The sequence below is a fragment of the Strix aluco genome, chromosome 3 (genome assembly GCF_031877795.1).
Source record: "Strix aluco isolate bStrAlu1 chromosome 3, bStrAlu1.hap1, whole genome shotgun sequence".
NCBI classification, from domain to species: domain Eukaryota; kingdom Metazoa; phylum Chordata; class Aves; order Strigiformes; family Strigidae; genus Strix; species Strix aluco.
This window is the reverse complement of record NC_133933.1, coordinates 33,162,794-33,177,866: the sequence shown is the minus strand read 5'-3', so window position 1 is coordinate 33,177,866 and position 15,073 is coordinate 33,162,794. Positions and strand designations below refer to the sequence as shown.

Below are 15,073 nucleotides of genomic sequence, written 5' to 3'. Positions count from 1 at the left end.
TCTAAGTGCAAAAAGAGTTCCCTCCACGAAAAAGAGAGAAAAAACATCTTGTAGCTCCTGCAGGTGAAATGCTAAACAAATAGTAGATCGGCTAAGGGTCTGCACAGGTGTCTGCCCACTATCACAGCTTCCACAACTTCCATTCGCTTACCCATCTCAGGTGGGCTGGAATAGCACGGATGTCCCCTCATCTCCGTACCACCGGAGGGAAGATACTCATCCTCTGGCCTCACAGCAAGGGCTGCGCTCTTTCATGCCATCACCTAGCCTGGCCTCTACATGAACAGCTAATTTATTGCTTCCCGAGTTCTCTCTTTTTTTTGTTGTTTTTTTTCCATCTTCACCCTCCCTAGAAAGAATGTAGGTTTAAGACATACAAAACCAGTGAAACAAAAAAATGTCCCACTTTTATAAAAAGGCATGGCATAAACTTTTAGACAAAGGATAAAAATAGAGTTATAGGGAAAAAGGTATAGGTATTAAAAAGGTGTAAACAAACCTAAGACTCTAACCATATAAACTTTTAACTTTTATTCTCTTTAACTCTACTTGTTTTCTCCTGTTTGTATCGTTCTAATTGCATCTGAATTATTTTCCATGACACAAGTTTTTAAGAGCAACTGAAATACTGAAAAATAACCTTCATTTTAATAATTTTGGTACTACAGCGTTTTGCTCCTTTTTACTTTACCCTTCATAATCCTTTGAATGCAAATGGAAATACTCATTGTGCTTTTTTACAATTTGCATATTGGCAATCACTGCACAAGTCAGATGCGTTATGGACTTTTCCTCTGAAAACATTAATCTGGAAATTGTCATGGCACAGATAACAAAACACACTGCATCTGCTTCGTTCTGAAATGTCCAATGGCATACCATAAATACACCTGTGAAATGAATAAAAATACAGTGTGACATGGATTTAACTGTTGGGTTGTAAGACAAAGTCAGGAATGCGTTATGCTTTTGAATATACTGGAAATAGTATTTGGTCTAAAAATCAGTCATCATTCAATTTTCATAATCTGTACAGAAAGTATAAATATGATTGCATTTGTCATGTACACACTCGGTTGCCAGCTCAGCATGTATACAGAGAATATCCAAATGGAAGGTTAAGAGCAAACAAATCAATATATATATGAAAAGAATCCTCTCTCTTCATCATTTATATTTGTTGAAAATCATTCAAAGCATAAAATAATAACCCTCAGCACTGAAGAAAACAAACTTGGGGACATACATGTGAATGTTGAGTATTACTGGACAGCCCATAATGCAACATTTGGGATAGTGCCATATTCAGTCCTTACGGGGTCTGGTGAAAAAGAAATTCAGTGGAGACTGCCCAAGAGGAAATTTAACACAGCTATGTAGTTCTTCTACTAAAATGATTTTTTAGTGATAGGAAAAACATTAACTTTATACCTGATGTTGCAGACGTATTTTAGGTGAAAAATGTACTTACTGTGAAAAGAAGGACATGAAATGTCAGCTAGGAGCTAAACTTGCAGTAGAATACTGTAATCTTTTATTCAGTAAAGGTTTTTTTAGTAAACTCTTCATATGGATAAGACTCAAGCTGCATTAATAAATGCTTCTACTTAGAACTCAGTTCCACAGCCATCCTAAATTTGGCGTGCTAGGGATACTTTCTACATCATTCCTTAAATTCCTGTAAAGACCTCTCCCACTTAAGCAGCAGCTTCTGCTTGAAACTCCAACAAGGTCTCTTTCTTTGCATGTTACATTTGTAAACATAGACTCTTTACTTGGCAAAATGAAAACAAATAAAAAACCCAAACAAATAAACAACAGTGAATCAATTAGTTGTCTGAAAACATTGTATATTCCTTTGTTCCTCTCTCTTCTTCTCCCCAAGTTCACTACAAAATTTAAGTTCTGGTAGCCATGCTGCTGAAACGAACTTATAATGCAAATTTCTCAAGCTCCTCAACCACTGAGGCTCAAGGATGAGTATTTGCTGGACTTACAGAACCCAGTAAATAGTTTGTTTTTTAAAGTTAGAGCACATTTATTAGAAGAATATACTGAAGACTCCCATGTTGATAATTCATATATTTGCAGGGCCACTATTAAATAAAACAACTTTGCAAAGGTATTTGATTTCCAGTGTATAAGAAAAGTATCTCAATTAATCCACTGCCAGGATATATCTACAGAAGAACATACGTCACAGACACAAATATTGAAAAAGTATAGATAAGCAAACCCGTATTAAAATCTGGTTTTAGAAGAGTAAAAACCCCATGGCAGTTTCTGACAAGTCATACACACAGTGTAATAGGATGCAAACTCCCTTCTCTGTCTTGAAGAGGTGTCTCTCAAATACATGCAGAGGAGGAACACCGGAGAATTACCACAAATTCGCTTCTCTCACCTTCCTGTAGAGACCACCTGTTTTGCCACAGTATCACTCTCTCTCTGTTTTCTGCAACAATTACATAGTTTAATACCCATGAGGGTTTTATATCTGTCACGCCATAGTACTGTAATTTCTGTTGCTATTTTGAAGTAGAACGCTGTCTGGTGCTATTGTTCAATGTTTTAGTACACATTTCATAGCACAGACATGATTGTAAACAAAACCACAAATAAAGACCTGTGCTAATCAAACTGAGAGTAAGAACTATTTGCGTGCTTTGCAAATTTGTTTCATTCTGTAACAGGTAACAAATCTAGAAAGTACCTATAAAGACTGACATCAGCTGTATTCTCCTCGCATCATTAGTATCAGGATGCCCATCAAGTATTGGCCAATCAGGTCTTCATTATTCACTTTGCTACTTCCCAAATATATTTTTAATTCCATGCAGTTTAATCTCAAACTAGTGCGAGTGTATCTTTCTCTTTACAAATACTGAGAATTGCTTGTATAATTTGTAATTTTAAAAATAAAACTATGTGGAAAATAACCACTGGATTGTTACAAATGAAACCAAAATATAGCTAAGACTTTAGTGCCTATTTTGAAAATTGGTTTTGAATTGTGCAAGACTGATAAATCTGCAGATGAATATGGTTTAATTTTGTTGAGCTCTGACCAATCTTTGATGCATGTCCCAACTGAATTCCAGTTTATGAATGAAAGATTCATCTCAAAAAGTCAAAGTGACAAAAGAGAGGAGAAGGATCGTTTTTCATGAAGTCTGCTACTGCTCTGCTCAGGACAGTAATATATCAAATTATCCCAACTGAATACTTGTTGGACCCATGGTCTTCAACAGAAAAGATTTCTCCTTTACCTCCTGTAAACACTTTACTCTTTCTAAAATTTCTGAGAAAGCTAAGGCGGGCAGTAACATGACAAGTTCTTAAGATTTTTTAATCTATTTTGGCGCCACGTTTCTCACAGATGAGAGAGAATAAGTAATTTTCCTTTGAATGCTTTGTTTCAGGCACAGTGCTGGAGATTTGTGATTTTATCCCTCTTATTCTGTTTTGTTTTTTTTTTTAAATGCCAACTTCTGAAACTATATGATTATGCATATATTTCTATTAATTTAAGAGGACATTTCTAGCGCTTAAGAGCCTGTAAATGCAAACTGAACAAAGTGAAAAGTCAAATAGAAAGCATTCAAACTACTAAAGTCTTTTTTTTTTAACCCAGATAGTTTTGTGAAGTGCTGTTCATGAATCTCAACTTTTTGGTGGCCAAAACAATAATCATCAGCAGCTGCATAAAACATGGTAGTTGTGGCTGCTGGAAAGTCCCTAGAAAAGTCATGTCCAGTGTTTAGCCACTTGCCTTCCATCCCGAACAGTAGTGATGCAAATGGGGTAAAGAGAGAGGAGAGATATATGGCATCTAACAGCCTCAACCACGTAAGCATCCAGCAATCTCCTGAGTGTTACAGCAGACAGTATTATACTCTTTGATGGATGTTCTCCTCCAAGACTGATGATAATGATTTATTAACTCATCTGTGGGCCTTGCCAACTGGAATGCAGGACACAAGTAGTTTTTCTTTTTTTTTTTTTTTTTAATTTTTAAATGAAATGTCAATGGATGGCATTTGTACAGCTGGTCATACTTTCAAAACTCAGTATTCTGCAATACCTGTTCAGTGAGAGTTTGCCATGCAGAAGAAGTGCAGGATTGCAATTGGGTAAAAGAATAAGGAGTTTTCAACTACACTGCTTTCTAACACCAATATTTTTAGTCACGTGAAGGCAGAGATATTTGGAGTACAAATCCAGAGGAACTCAGTATTATTACACTACGATTTTACATTGCTGTAAATTTTCATGTTCACTTTAATAAAAAATACATACTTAATGAAAAAAGTCTATCCAGAAAATACTAGATTTCTTTATTCCATTTTTTTCCATCTCAAATTGAGGTTTTATACCTCCAGAGAAGAGACAAGGGCATGAATAGATAAAATGCATAGTAACAAATTGCCAAACAATACTCAGTCATGAACTGGATGATACAGTTGAACCAACTATTGATCTGTAAGTTTGATGTCTGTAGTAAGCAAATTAGTGGAAACTATAAGAGCAGAATTAGGGGGCATGTGGGTAAGTATGATAGGTGAGGGAAGAGTCAAAGTGGCCCTTATAAAGAGCAGTGTTGGCTCACAAAACTGTTGAAGTTCTTGGAGGGGATCACCAAGACTGCAGATAGGGGAGATCTGGTTTATATAATTATTTGGATTTTGGAAAGTGTTTAAAGGAAAGAAACAGACACAGAGTAGGAGGGAATGTCCATCCATGAATTAAAAAACTGGCTCAACAATAAAAATAGTAGGTCATTTGTTACTTTCCACAGTGACCAGTGCAGGTCTGCAGAGATTTGTCCAGGGCGTATGCTGTTCAGTGTAATCACAGACATTTGGTTATGGGCATTGAGCAGTGAAGCGACCAAGTTTTTTTTGAGTAAGATTCTAGAATTAAGATAGATATCTCCATGAAAACATACTTGATGGTTAATTTAGCTGTCAAAGGAATGGAGCACATAACTGTGTACATCACCTATGGTTCTTCATAAATACAAAAGTAGATGTTTTTCCTGCTTGAATACCATTTAGTTCTTGGCTCCACCAAAATATAATAAAATGGAAATGATTTAAGGAGGGCTAAATGTGGATGCTAAATGTATTTATGGCTTCAAAGGGAGATCAGATAAGTTCACAAAAGAGAAGCATTAACATAAATGTATAAAATAAAAGTATTGTCACTCTAACGTACTATAAATGGATCTGAATTTTAGTCTTCTTTTTGGGAGGATCAATTGATGGAAAATTTAGCTCTAGGAAGAATAGAGTAGTTTCAACAAAATAACCTTTTAACTAGAAATTCATTGAAGTCAATATTAATGATAACAGAGTCCCCAAGATTGTCTAGAATGTTTTGTCCCTTGTACTCTTTTAATTTCCTTGTTCTGTGAAAGTGTTGCCAGGTAAATATAATGGCGGTTTTTTTATGTTTCAAATATGATAAGCCATAGTTGGAGATGTCTTATTACAGGAAAAACAAGTCTGGTAAATTACAGAATTTGGTATACTACAGAATAGTGGGGAAAATAATACTTCTGGATTTTCTCCCCAATGATTTCTGTGTCTTAAATCAGATCTTAAATACTTAAAAAAATGTGTTAGATATTAACTTCAATGTTATAAAAGTGATTACTGGATACATATTTTTCTCTGCAGGAGAGTTGCCAGTGTGTTCTTATTTGAAAATGATCTCTTCTTGCTGGCAAATCTAATGTGTGAAATTCTTTCACAGCATTAAAACATAACTGTTTTCCATATATTTTGTTTTACAATGCCTTTTTTTTCCCTCTTGAAAAAAACCCAGTACTTGTAATCTCAAACCATGACATGTGATCAGCCCTGATCATCAAATAAAATCATTTATACAGCATTAAAATTCATATCATGAGACCTACCTTTTCTGCTAACAATTCTCTGATCTTGCTTGCCTGGAGACGAAATTTCATTAACTGTGATTCCAGAGTTAAACATCTTTCCTTCCAGTTTACAGTACCTTCTGGCTCTGGAAGTTCAGCCATATTTATGCTGGAAAAAGAAAAGGAAAAAATCCCCACGTCAAATTGAGTCTGTATTTAATGTCTGACTTCTTTAAAACATATATTCTAACTTATTTTATATAAATCTCAAGAATGCCCCCAAATTTTGTACATGTACAGTTTCATAAAACTTAGTAAAAGTACATTAGTCCACAAAGGCCCTTATCATAATGGGGAGATTTTTGAAATCTGTTGATAACATTTAGGTTTATCATAATTTAATTTCTTCTATTATTCTGGTCCTGCAATATATTTTCCTTGATAAGCAAAGACACATCACGCATTTTATTCTTCAGTTACTGTATATATCCTTTCTTAGATAGAAGAGGCTTGGAGAGAACTGAGCTTTTGCTAAGAAAATGCATTATATAGGTGTAACTACCTGTGAGTTGGTAGCAAATTTGGTTTTATGCAAGTTTAATGTTTGGCAGATGGCTTTAAAAAGTGTTTTGAATGCTTAATCAAATCGCCTTTATGGTTCCAAATGTAAAGCAGGTGAGCAAATGGTCCCTAATGGGTCCTCCACATGAAAAACAACACCCTTACATTAGCTGTTGCCAATCTCAGGACATCCTGATTCATGCATCTTTTGGGTTCAAATCTGTGCTTTTAACTACATTTAACTGCTCGTGCCTTCTGGAAATTAAACTCGGTGCCCTTTTGGACAAGCACTGCTGGAAAAATTATTCAGGATGAGAGCTGGCTCATCATGGTTTGAGTGAGAAGCCAAGAAAATCATCTGTGTGTAAGCAGATGGACTGGGCTCTGTTGTATTCCAACTATTTGTAGACAGCTTAATAGAGAGTAAGTGGATGGCTGAATGTAACCATTCAGTCCAAGAAGCTCCATGGCAAGCAAAGGCCCTGGCCTTTGCAGGGCTCTGAACATGTAGGTTTGGCTTTGAAAATAAAGTTTGAATTCCCCCTAAGTATTCAATTTATCGCCAAAATAACAAACAGCCATAAAAACACCATTCAGTGGAAGGCAGCTGGAAGATGACAACAAACAGAAATTATCAGTCATAAGGTTATGCTGCATGTTTGTCACCTTTGTCACAGACAATGAGACATTGACAAGGAAAGGCAAGTAGCAACTGTTTTCAGTGTGGTGAAAGAGGCTGGCACAGGAAAATCATGTGTAATATAGATCTCTATACTGCAACTCCTGATCCAGTTAGCATGGATTAATGTGACATCTTTGAGAGCCCCCCTCCCCATGACTGCCCAGTCCTTCACAAGCCTGGGTTCAAGCACTCTCCCTCCTCCCACTGTTGGAGGAGGCAGCTCCAGTTCCACTCACTCGCCAAGCTCTCATCAGCTAGAGGGGAAGGATCTATGGATTCATCTTTTCGACTGTTCCTGAGAGCAGTAAGAAAAAAGGAAAAGGCAGAGCATCTCAAGAAAGATGAAAGTCATGAGTAGGATTCCAAAAGTCCTTAACTTTTCTTCCATACATTAGTATTTTCTAGTTCTCTTCTAAACTTTCAATGTCTCAAGTTTCTCTTGAGTTCATCATAGCTAAGCAGGTGAAAAACTAGCTGTCTCAAAACTTTCTTTCCTTTCACGTACCCTATTTTTTTGTTCTTTTCATTCCATATCTTAAGTTAGAAGGAAGGAGAGGATCATCACAATCACTTGTCTGAAGGTAACTGCTCCATTCTTGTCTCTCTCTTCCTCTTGGTCCTGCAGGCTATGACTCAAACTGTTAAACCTGAGGTTGCAACCATCCCTATTCAGGAATCCACCACTCAGGAATCCCCATGGAATCACTGGGATTTAAGCACGTTATTAACATAGCTTCCTGATCCTACAACACATGAATTCTAAGCTTTAAGCACACGATCAGTTCAGCTGCAAGCCTTCTTGGTGACCAGTGTCCTTTACCATTTCTCCCTTTCTTTTAAGCTTGGCAGAAAACCCCCTGGACTGCCAGGGAACCAGGTTGCTCACCATTGTCCTGTCCTTAATCCTTGCTCCTCTCTCCTTGTGCAGTCCCCACGTTCAAGGGGGGAAGGTGGCACTTCCAAGCATCAGCTTCTCCTGCTTTACAGAGGAAGCAGAAGTTTCAGCTGCAGATTGATTTGGACAGCCTGGATTCTGCCCTCCTAAGTAACGACGAATGGCAATTTTGTTTTAGACTATTTAGGACTTTTTATAATGTTTTTCCTTTTTGACTAATTACAGCTACATAAGACAACAACTGGTTAACAGCGGGATATTTTGTTGTTTGTGTTAGTGAAAACACAAATGGATCAAGTAGTGGGAGAATTTTTGCTTTTTGGTAGGGTGCAGTATTACTGGGTGGAGTTAAAACTGTCTTTCAACAGACAAAACATTTGAGTAGATGGATTTCTGGCACTGAACAATGCGTCCAGCCAAGTAGTTTCTCAATGTCCAAGCTAATTAATATTCCACTGTATAAACATTACAGATAAAAAGTTTGAAAATAACTCTTTTTATTGTGGGATGTTTGTTAGAGATTATAATAATTTACTTCATATTTTCCAACAAGCCAATGGGTTCTGGAAATATTTACGGGCACATAATACACTGTTTACAATTGCGGAGTGAATGATCTTACTTTGAATCAATGACTTCCTGTTTCTTGTTTGATTCCCCAAGGGAGGAAAAAAATGAGTTCATCTCTCTTGGCTTAATAGAGTACTCTGAATCAGCACTCAAACCTACACAGAGTCCTCCCCTTCTTCCTGCTCCAGTTCCCACCGCAAAACCCTTCGTTTTCCCCGAGCCTTTAAAAATAAAATCTTTTGAAAAGTAAACTAAAAAGGCGCACATTAAAGCGGTAAGTTCTAATTATGTCATCAAAAATTAATTGAGACAAGTTTGACAAGTCTGGAAAGATTAAATTCGTCTTTTTCATTTTTTAAGTTTATAAACCTCTTCATAGGCTTCAAGAAGTCAGAATGTCACATTCTCCCCAAAGGGATTGATATAATTTCCTTTTCTTTGCCGTCTGCTTGGAAATTATCAAAATACATTTCAGGGGGAAGGAGGGAACAATGTTCTAGCTTTTTGAAGCATGTTAAGAAATTTACATATTCCTTATCGCACTGTCAGTGTTTTCCTCAGTTTTTAACAAAATGCTCTGTTTAACGGAACTCTTCATATTCTGTCCATATGTTCTGCACGTCCTTTCTCTGTTGGAGAAAGCTTGGTAAGTCCTTCTGTTTCAGTAGGAGTGGGTTTGCGCAATACACGGTGGGTTCCCTACAGCATCCTAAAATTTTGACCTGCCCAAATGCATTTGGACCATACCTCTCAAATTTCCAGCCCCTTTCTTCTACCCTTTCACCCAAACTCAGTATTTTCAAATATTTTTGGAGCCATAAAGGTTGGATTGGAGAAAGGAAATGATGAGACACAAAGTGGACCTGTTTGGGAATCAAGGAAGTCATTCTCAGGTTTGTTGCTGGCCAGGGCCCTTACTCATGTCGAAACACTGGTAACTTTATTTTCCATTTGACTCATTTTGCATAATTCTGCGCTCAGACAAACTGTAGCCCAAGCTATTTAAAACTTCCTTCAAAATCTGATTTACAAATGGTTTTTCTGCTGCTTCCAAGATATTGATGAGGTTGTTCCCATGAAGCAACACGTCAGCCAGGGCTCCCCCACTCCAGCACTGGGTGCAGACCCCCGCTAGACCCCCTGATTTCAGGAGCTAGTGGCTGCCCCCTCCCAGCTCATTACGGAGCCACTGCCTGCTCGGCCTCCCCGGGAAGGGCGCAACCGCTGGCTCACCCGCAGAGTCCCGTCAAATGTGTGTAGCAAACAGCGTGAAAGCACAGAAGATCATTTTACATCCTCTTCCCGACGACAGCAATTTTAAAGGTCACAGTGTGACACCACACTAGGTATGAATGCTTAATTTTCACGTGAAATTCCGAAAGCTGACGGTGCAGGTATTTCAAAAGCATCTTAAATCTTGCATCTCGGTTTGGAAGTGGTGTTCTTCTCGCTCTCCTTTTTTTAGGGGGGAGATAGCGGGGATCCGGCATCGGCACTGCCAACCCGACGGAGGAGCCCGGACCTGGAGGGACCTGAAGCCACCTCCAGCTCGTCCGCTCCTGCCGCGGGGACACCGCCCGGCGCACCCCCGGGGCACTAAGCCCCGCGACACCGCTGTGACCCGACACAGCGGTACCCTCCGCCGCTGCCCGACGGAGGCCCCGCGGGGCACCGCGCCCGCTCTCCCGCCCCGCCCGGCCCCGCCCGGCCGCCAGGGAGCGACACCCCGCGGCGGCGCCCCCGGGGCCGCCCCGCCGGGGAAATGCCGGGGGCCGGCCCGGGCGCTGCCGCCCGCCCGCCCGGCGCGGCGCCGCTCGGAAGGGAGGGAAGGGGGCAAGGAAAGGGAGGACAAACCTGGCCGGCCGTGCCTCGCCGCGCCGCGCCGCGCCGGGCCGGGCGCCGTCCGGGCTGTGGGCGCTGCGCGGCCGCGGCTGCCCGCGCCCCTCGGCGCCCGCCCCACCATCCCCGCGGCCAGCGGCGCGGGCGCCTGAGCGACGGCCGCGACGGCCACTGAGGAGCGGGGGGCCGCCCCCGGCGGGGCGCCCGGGCGGGGCCTGCGCGGCTCGGCGGCGGCGGGAGCCGGCGGGGGGAGCCGCTCGGCGCCGGGGGGCGCTTCCCGGGCCGCGGCGTCCGGCGTCCGGCGGGGCGGGCTCCCGGGGCCACTGCCCCCAGCCGCTTCTCCCTCGGGCGGCCGCTGCCTCCGCCGCATGCTCCGGCTCCGACGGGGTGCCGGGGAGGGAGCGCCCGGTCGGGGGCGGGCGGAGGCTGGCTGGAGCCGTCGGGCCCCCATCCCGGGCCGCGGCACGGCCGGGGCTGTGCGGGGAAGGCTGGCGGGAGCCTGGCGGCTCTCCCCGGCGGAGGGAGGCCGGGTGGTCCCGCAGGGGACGGGCCGCACGCCACCCGCCGCCTCCCTCCGCTCCCCTCGGCGGCGGGGACGGCCTGCCCGTACCGCTCCCCCAGCCCGGTCTTGTAAGTGCCTTTGTGAAGTCGGAGTTTTTCCCCTGGCCTTGTGCGAACGTCTGAAGGGGAGACTGCGTTAGCAAGAAGCATCTCCTTGTCCTGAAATTCGTCAAGCTCCAACACTGGAGCTTACAGCAATTTTAATTCTACCTTCTGTGGAAGGTCATTTGCAAAGTATAAACCGGAGGGTTGGAACCGTGCGGTCCCCGGGGCAGTGGTGGGGATTTTAGGGGATGCATGGGGCTTGCAGAGCTGTCGTGTCCAACAGCTCACCACGCACTTTGCGGTGGGTGAAGCAGCAGGTGCGCGCGGTGGTGAGTCATGTTGCAGCACGCTCTTGGTCCCCTCGGCTGAAAAGAGCCGTGAGTACATCTCGGTCTTTTCTAGAAGGCAGCCTGAAGTATTAAAGGTGTTTGGAAGAAGTAATTAGTATGTCGCTTGTCTGGCACGTACAGAGATCTTCCTCATAACACACATTGATTTGGACTGAGATGAGGGAATGTATTTTGTTTGGTTTATGATTTAGGGAGGCAAAATATTTTACAGATTCTTCTGGTGCATAGACAAGCCACACAACTGTTCTCCTGGTGTTTGTTTCTAATGTAGGTGTGCAGAGTCGTCTTGTGTAACCTGCTCTTTCACAATCATCTGTGAGTCAGGGAAAGTGCAATTTTTTTTTGTTTGAGAAAAAAGTCTTAAAAACTCAAATATTCCCCATCTGGTTATACACACAATTTCATTTTTTCCTATTCAGTTCAGTACAGCCTCCAATTTTCCACTCACTTGCAGTGACCTTAAAGCATCCAAATAACTTCACTGGAACTGCTTTATTTGCTGGTACTTTCCTAAGCGCCTTGTGTATTTTTTAAACACTCGTTGCTGAAAAACGTATTAAAAACATGATTGCCAGTATAGCAAGAAGTGAATTGTTTTCTACCTGACACCTGTCTAGAGTGTTCAAGCAACATTAAAAAAATTAACTGAAAAAAAAATTTCAAATTAAAAGATTTGGCCAAAAGAACAAAAATCATCATTCGGTTCCTAACAAACGCTATACAAAATTATTTAGCATTAGTGTTTAATGAAAACTTTGGCCATGTCGTTTCCTTGAACAGTCACATGTTCTCTCTAGATACACCCAAGATTACAGAGAGCGTTTGAGTTCAAGAGTGCACTGAGCTAAGGAAAAGCGAAGGCTACGTGAATGTCATGCTTAGGCCACAAGAGGGAGAGCCTGTTCACTAAATGAGTGTTTTGTGGATTGACATTTTCTTTGGCCTCAGATAATAAAAATGCTCTGCAGTCACTCAGCTCTTGATACTGATACATAAAGAGGTATGAAAAAATATTATGGAAGAAGGAATAGGGGTAGTCAGGATTTTCTCTCAACTGCCCTTATCTGTAAAGTATGTAGAGGTGGCTAGAATCTGTGTTCAGTTACTGAAGGGAATAAAATTACCAGTAGAAAAACTGGGACACATAGAACAAAATACAACTCTGTTTTGTAATTAGAATGAAAGGGAGAAAGCCATAAATCTTCCAGACAAAGACACAGAAGACTATTGTACACATAAGCATGGAGGAGAGTTGTCTTTCCTTGCTGTTGTCACTGATGGAAGTTATATACAAGCAGTAATAAATCTGAGGTGGAGTCTTGCAAATATGTGCAGAAAATTAAAAAAAAAAAAAAAAGGGTACATAGTATGTTGTAGAAGCAATCTGCAAGACCAGGTATTTGCACCTTGGAATGATCATCTGTTAGCTGGCTCACTACAGAAGTAAACCAAAATCAAAACACCATGAAATATTTGCCTCTGTAATGTGGACTCTAAATATTAGCCTCTAGACATGGGTTAAAGATGTGCCCATTGTGTGGTTTTACTGTCTGTAACGGACTTTAATGCAGAAAGTAAGTTCTAAGTTTCTGGTTGTCTTATTAAACAATAACCTCATTTGTTTTGAAGTATTATGAACACTGTATTGCAAAACATCTAGAGTGTGGAACCTAATCCAAAAAATGCCACTAGCTCCACTTCAGAGATGATCAAGTGGTTATCAAACCTGCACCTAGAATATAAAATTTTGAGTTTATGAGACTCTTCTGAGTATGCTGGATCAGAACCTTATCCCCATCATGACAAACAGCTTTTTCTGGTCCTTTCACATAGATAAACATTGAAACCAGTTAAGTTTAGGTATTTCAGACTGGTATGTGTGTCTACAATTGGAAAATATATTCCAGAAAACATCTTGAGGTTCAAAAATCTTCGATTATACAATATCTTCTGTAAGTTCATTTCTGTGCGGATTCTTTGAAAGGGTGATGTATATATTTGATACTTGCAATAAAGAAGAAGTTCCCATAATATTGTTTATACTAGTTGCAATTACAAAACTGTGAGATAAATAAATAGATCATCTTCAGGTGCTGTTCAGATTAGTAAAAAGTATCTTGATCTTTCTTGACACAAAACAGCTTTAAAGGTTTTATTTAAGTGGACGAGAGAAAGGGAGCAAGATCATTCCTGGTCAATTCATGTTGTTGCCATGACGTCTTTAAATGTTGCTCTTTCAAGGCTATGGATTGTCTTGCAGTGATAGAAAAATGACACCTTATCTAAATAGTCTCTAGTATTTGTGCTTTGGTACCTTTGAATGGAAGAATCTGTGGTTACTTCAGTAGGCTTTTTCTACATAAGAAAAATACGGTTTATGAGAAGGTCCATGGCTTCCCTTTGAAAGCACAACTTCTTTTTAATTGTTTGGCGCCACGGAGTGGTAGAATTTTATATTGCTCTAAATAATCGATTTCTGAGAGTTTTCAAACGATAAGCTCATCATCTCCCCCTGAAAGAAACTTAAAATATAAAATACTTACTGGATGTAGGCATAGCTCAAGAAGACTAGAATTTACGGCTTAAACATTAAAGTTTCCAACACTGTGGGTTAGAAGATCTCCTTTGACAGGGATTTTCACTGGTGGATGTTGATTTATCAAAACTGTAAAGTCTGTGAACACAAATCCAGTGCTTAGAAAAAAACTGAATTGCAGAAACATGCTGAGACATCACAGTAAAAACGGCTGTACCCTGTCAGAGCAGGGGACCATCTAGCCTGGTATCCAGTCGCTTGACTGTCATCCTCAGCCAGTGCCCAGGGAAGTTAAATGTCATTACCCCAGAATACTCTCCCAGTCTCCAGTTGCTTTGTGGTTCAGGGACTTTGTGAGCCAAAAGTTTTGTGTTTTGAAACTTTTGCTGTGTTGTGGGTTTTTTTCTTCCATGAGTTAGTCCAGCTGCTTTTGAACAAATGTAATTTTCAAGATCCAAAATCTGATGATGAGCTCCATGGTTTCAATAACTCATTTAGTTTTGGATGTGGCATCTGCTTTTTTCATTTGATGCCCCTTAATTTTTATAGAGACAGTGAAAAATTATTTTAGAAACTTCTAACTTCTGTTAGAAGTTTCTCTTTGAGAGTGAAGTTACTTACTCTCTTTAATGGTTTCACAGAGAAGCCCCTCTCTACCTTTGGCCATCCTTCTTACCCTGCCTCACACCTCTGGCAATCCTGCTATGTTCTTTTTGTGTAGGGATGAACACTGCACATAATGTTCAAGGCATAGGTGTATTTATACAGCAACATAGTGATGCTTCCTAGTTTGTTTTTTATTCTCTCCCTATCAATTTCTAACACTGCAATTGCTTTTCTGGTCTCTGCAAGATCTCTGGCACAGAGCAGAGCACAGCGGAGCCACAACACCACTAATTCAAGGGTCTGTTACTCCTTACCAGCAGAACAGAAATTATGAAAAGAGTGACTTAGGTAGTTAAGCCTAATAACCTGTGCCTGGTGAGCTGCTCAGAGGTGGTGGGTGAGCTAGTTCTAAATAAGTTATTTTGAGTACTGGAAACTTGGTGCTCTTGGACAGCAGAACAACTGAAGTCTTGCATGCTATTGTTTCATTTCTTGAGATGCCTTTATGTTTTACATTGCACTGTGAAGTGTGGATTCCTCAGGTGTT

At 40.9% G+C, this 15,073-nt stretch overlaps 1 protein-coding gene across 2 annotated transcripts in view; it reads right to left on the bottom strand.

The window, feature by feature from the left end:
- Positions 1 to 10,527, bottom strand: part of PLEKHH2 (pleckstrin homology, MyTH4 and FERM domain containing H2) — a 60,660-nt gene extending 50,133 nt beyond the window's left edge. For both annotated transcript variants that reach the window (XM_074818035.1, XM_074818036.1), the window contains exons 1-2: positions 10,444 to 10,527; positions 5,921 to 6,050 (exon numbers count right to left, since the gene is read on the bottom strand). In XM_074818035.1, coding sequence (XP_074674136.1) covers positions 5,921 to 6,043 — 123 coding nt within the window. In that variant the 5' untranslated portion in view covers positions 6,044 to 6,050; positions 10,444 to 10,527. The remainder of the gene's footprint in view (positions 1 to 5,920; positions 6,051 to 10,443) is intronic.
- Positions 10,528 to 15,073: the final 4,546 nt, after the last annotated feature.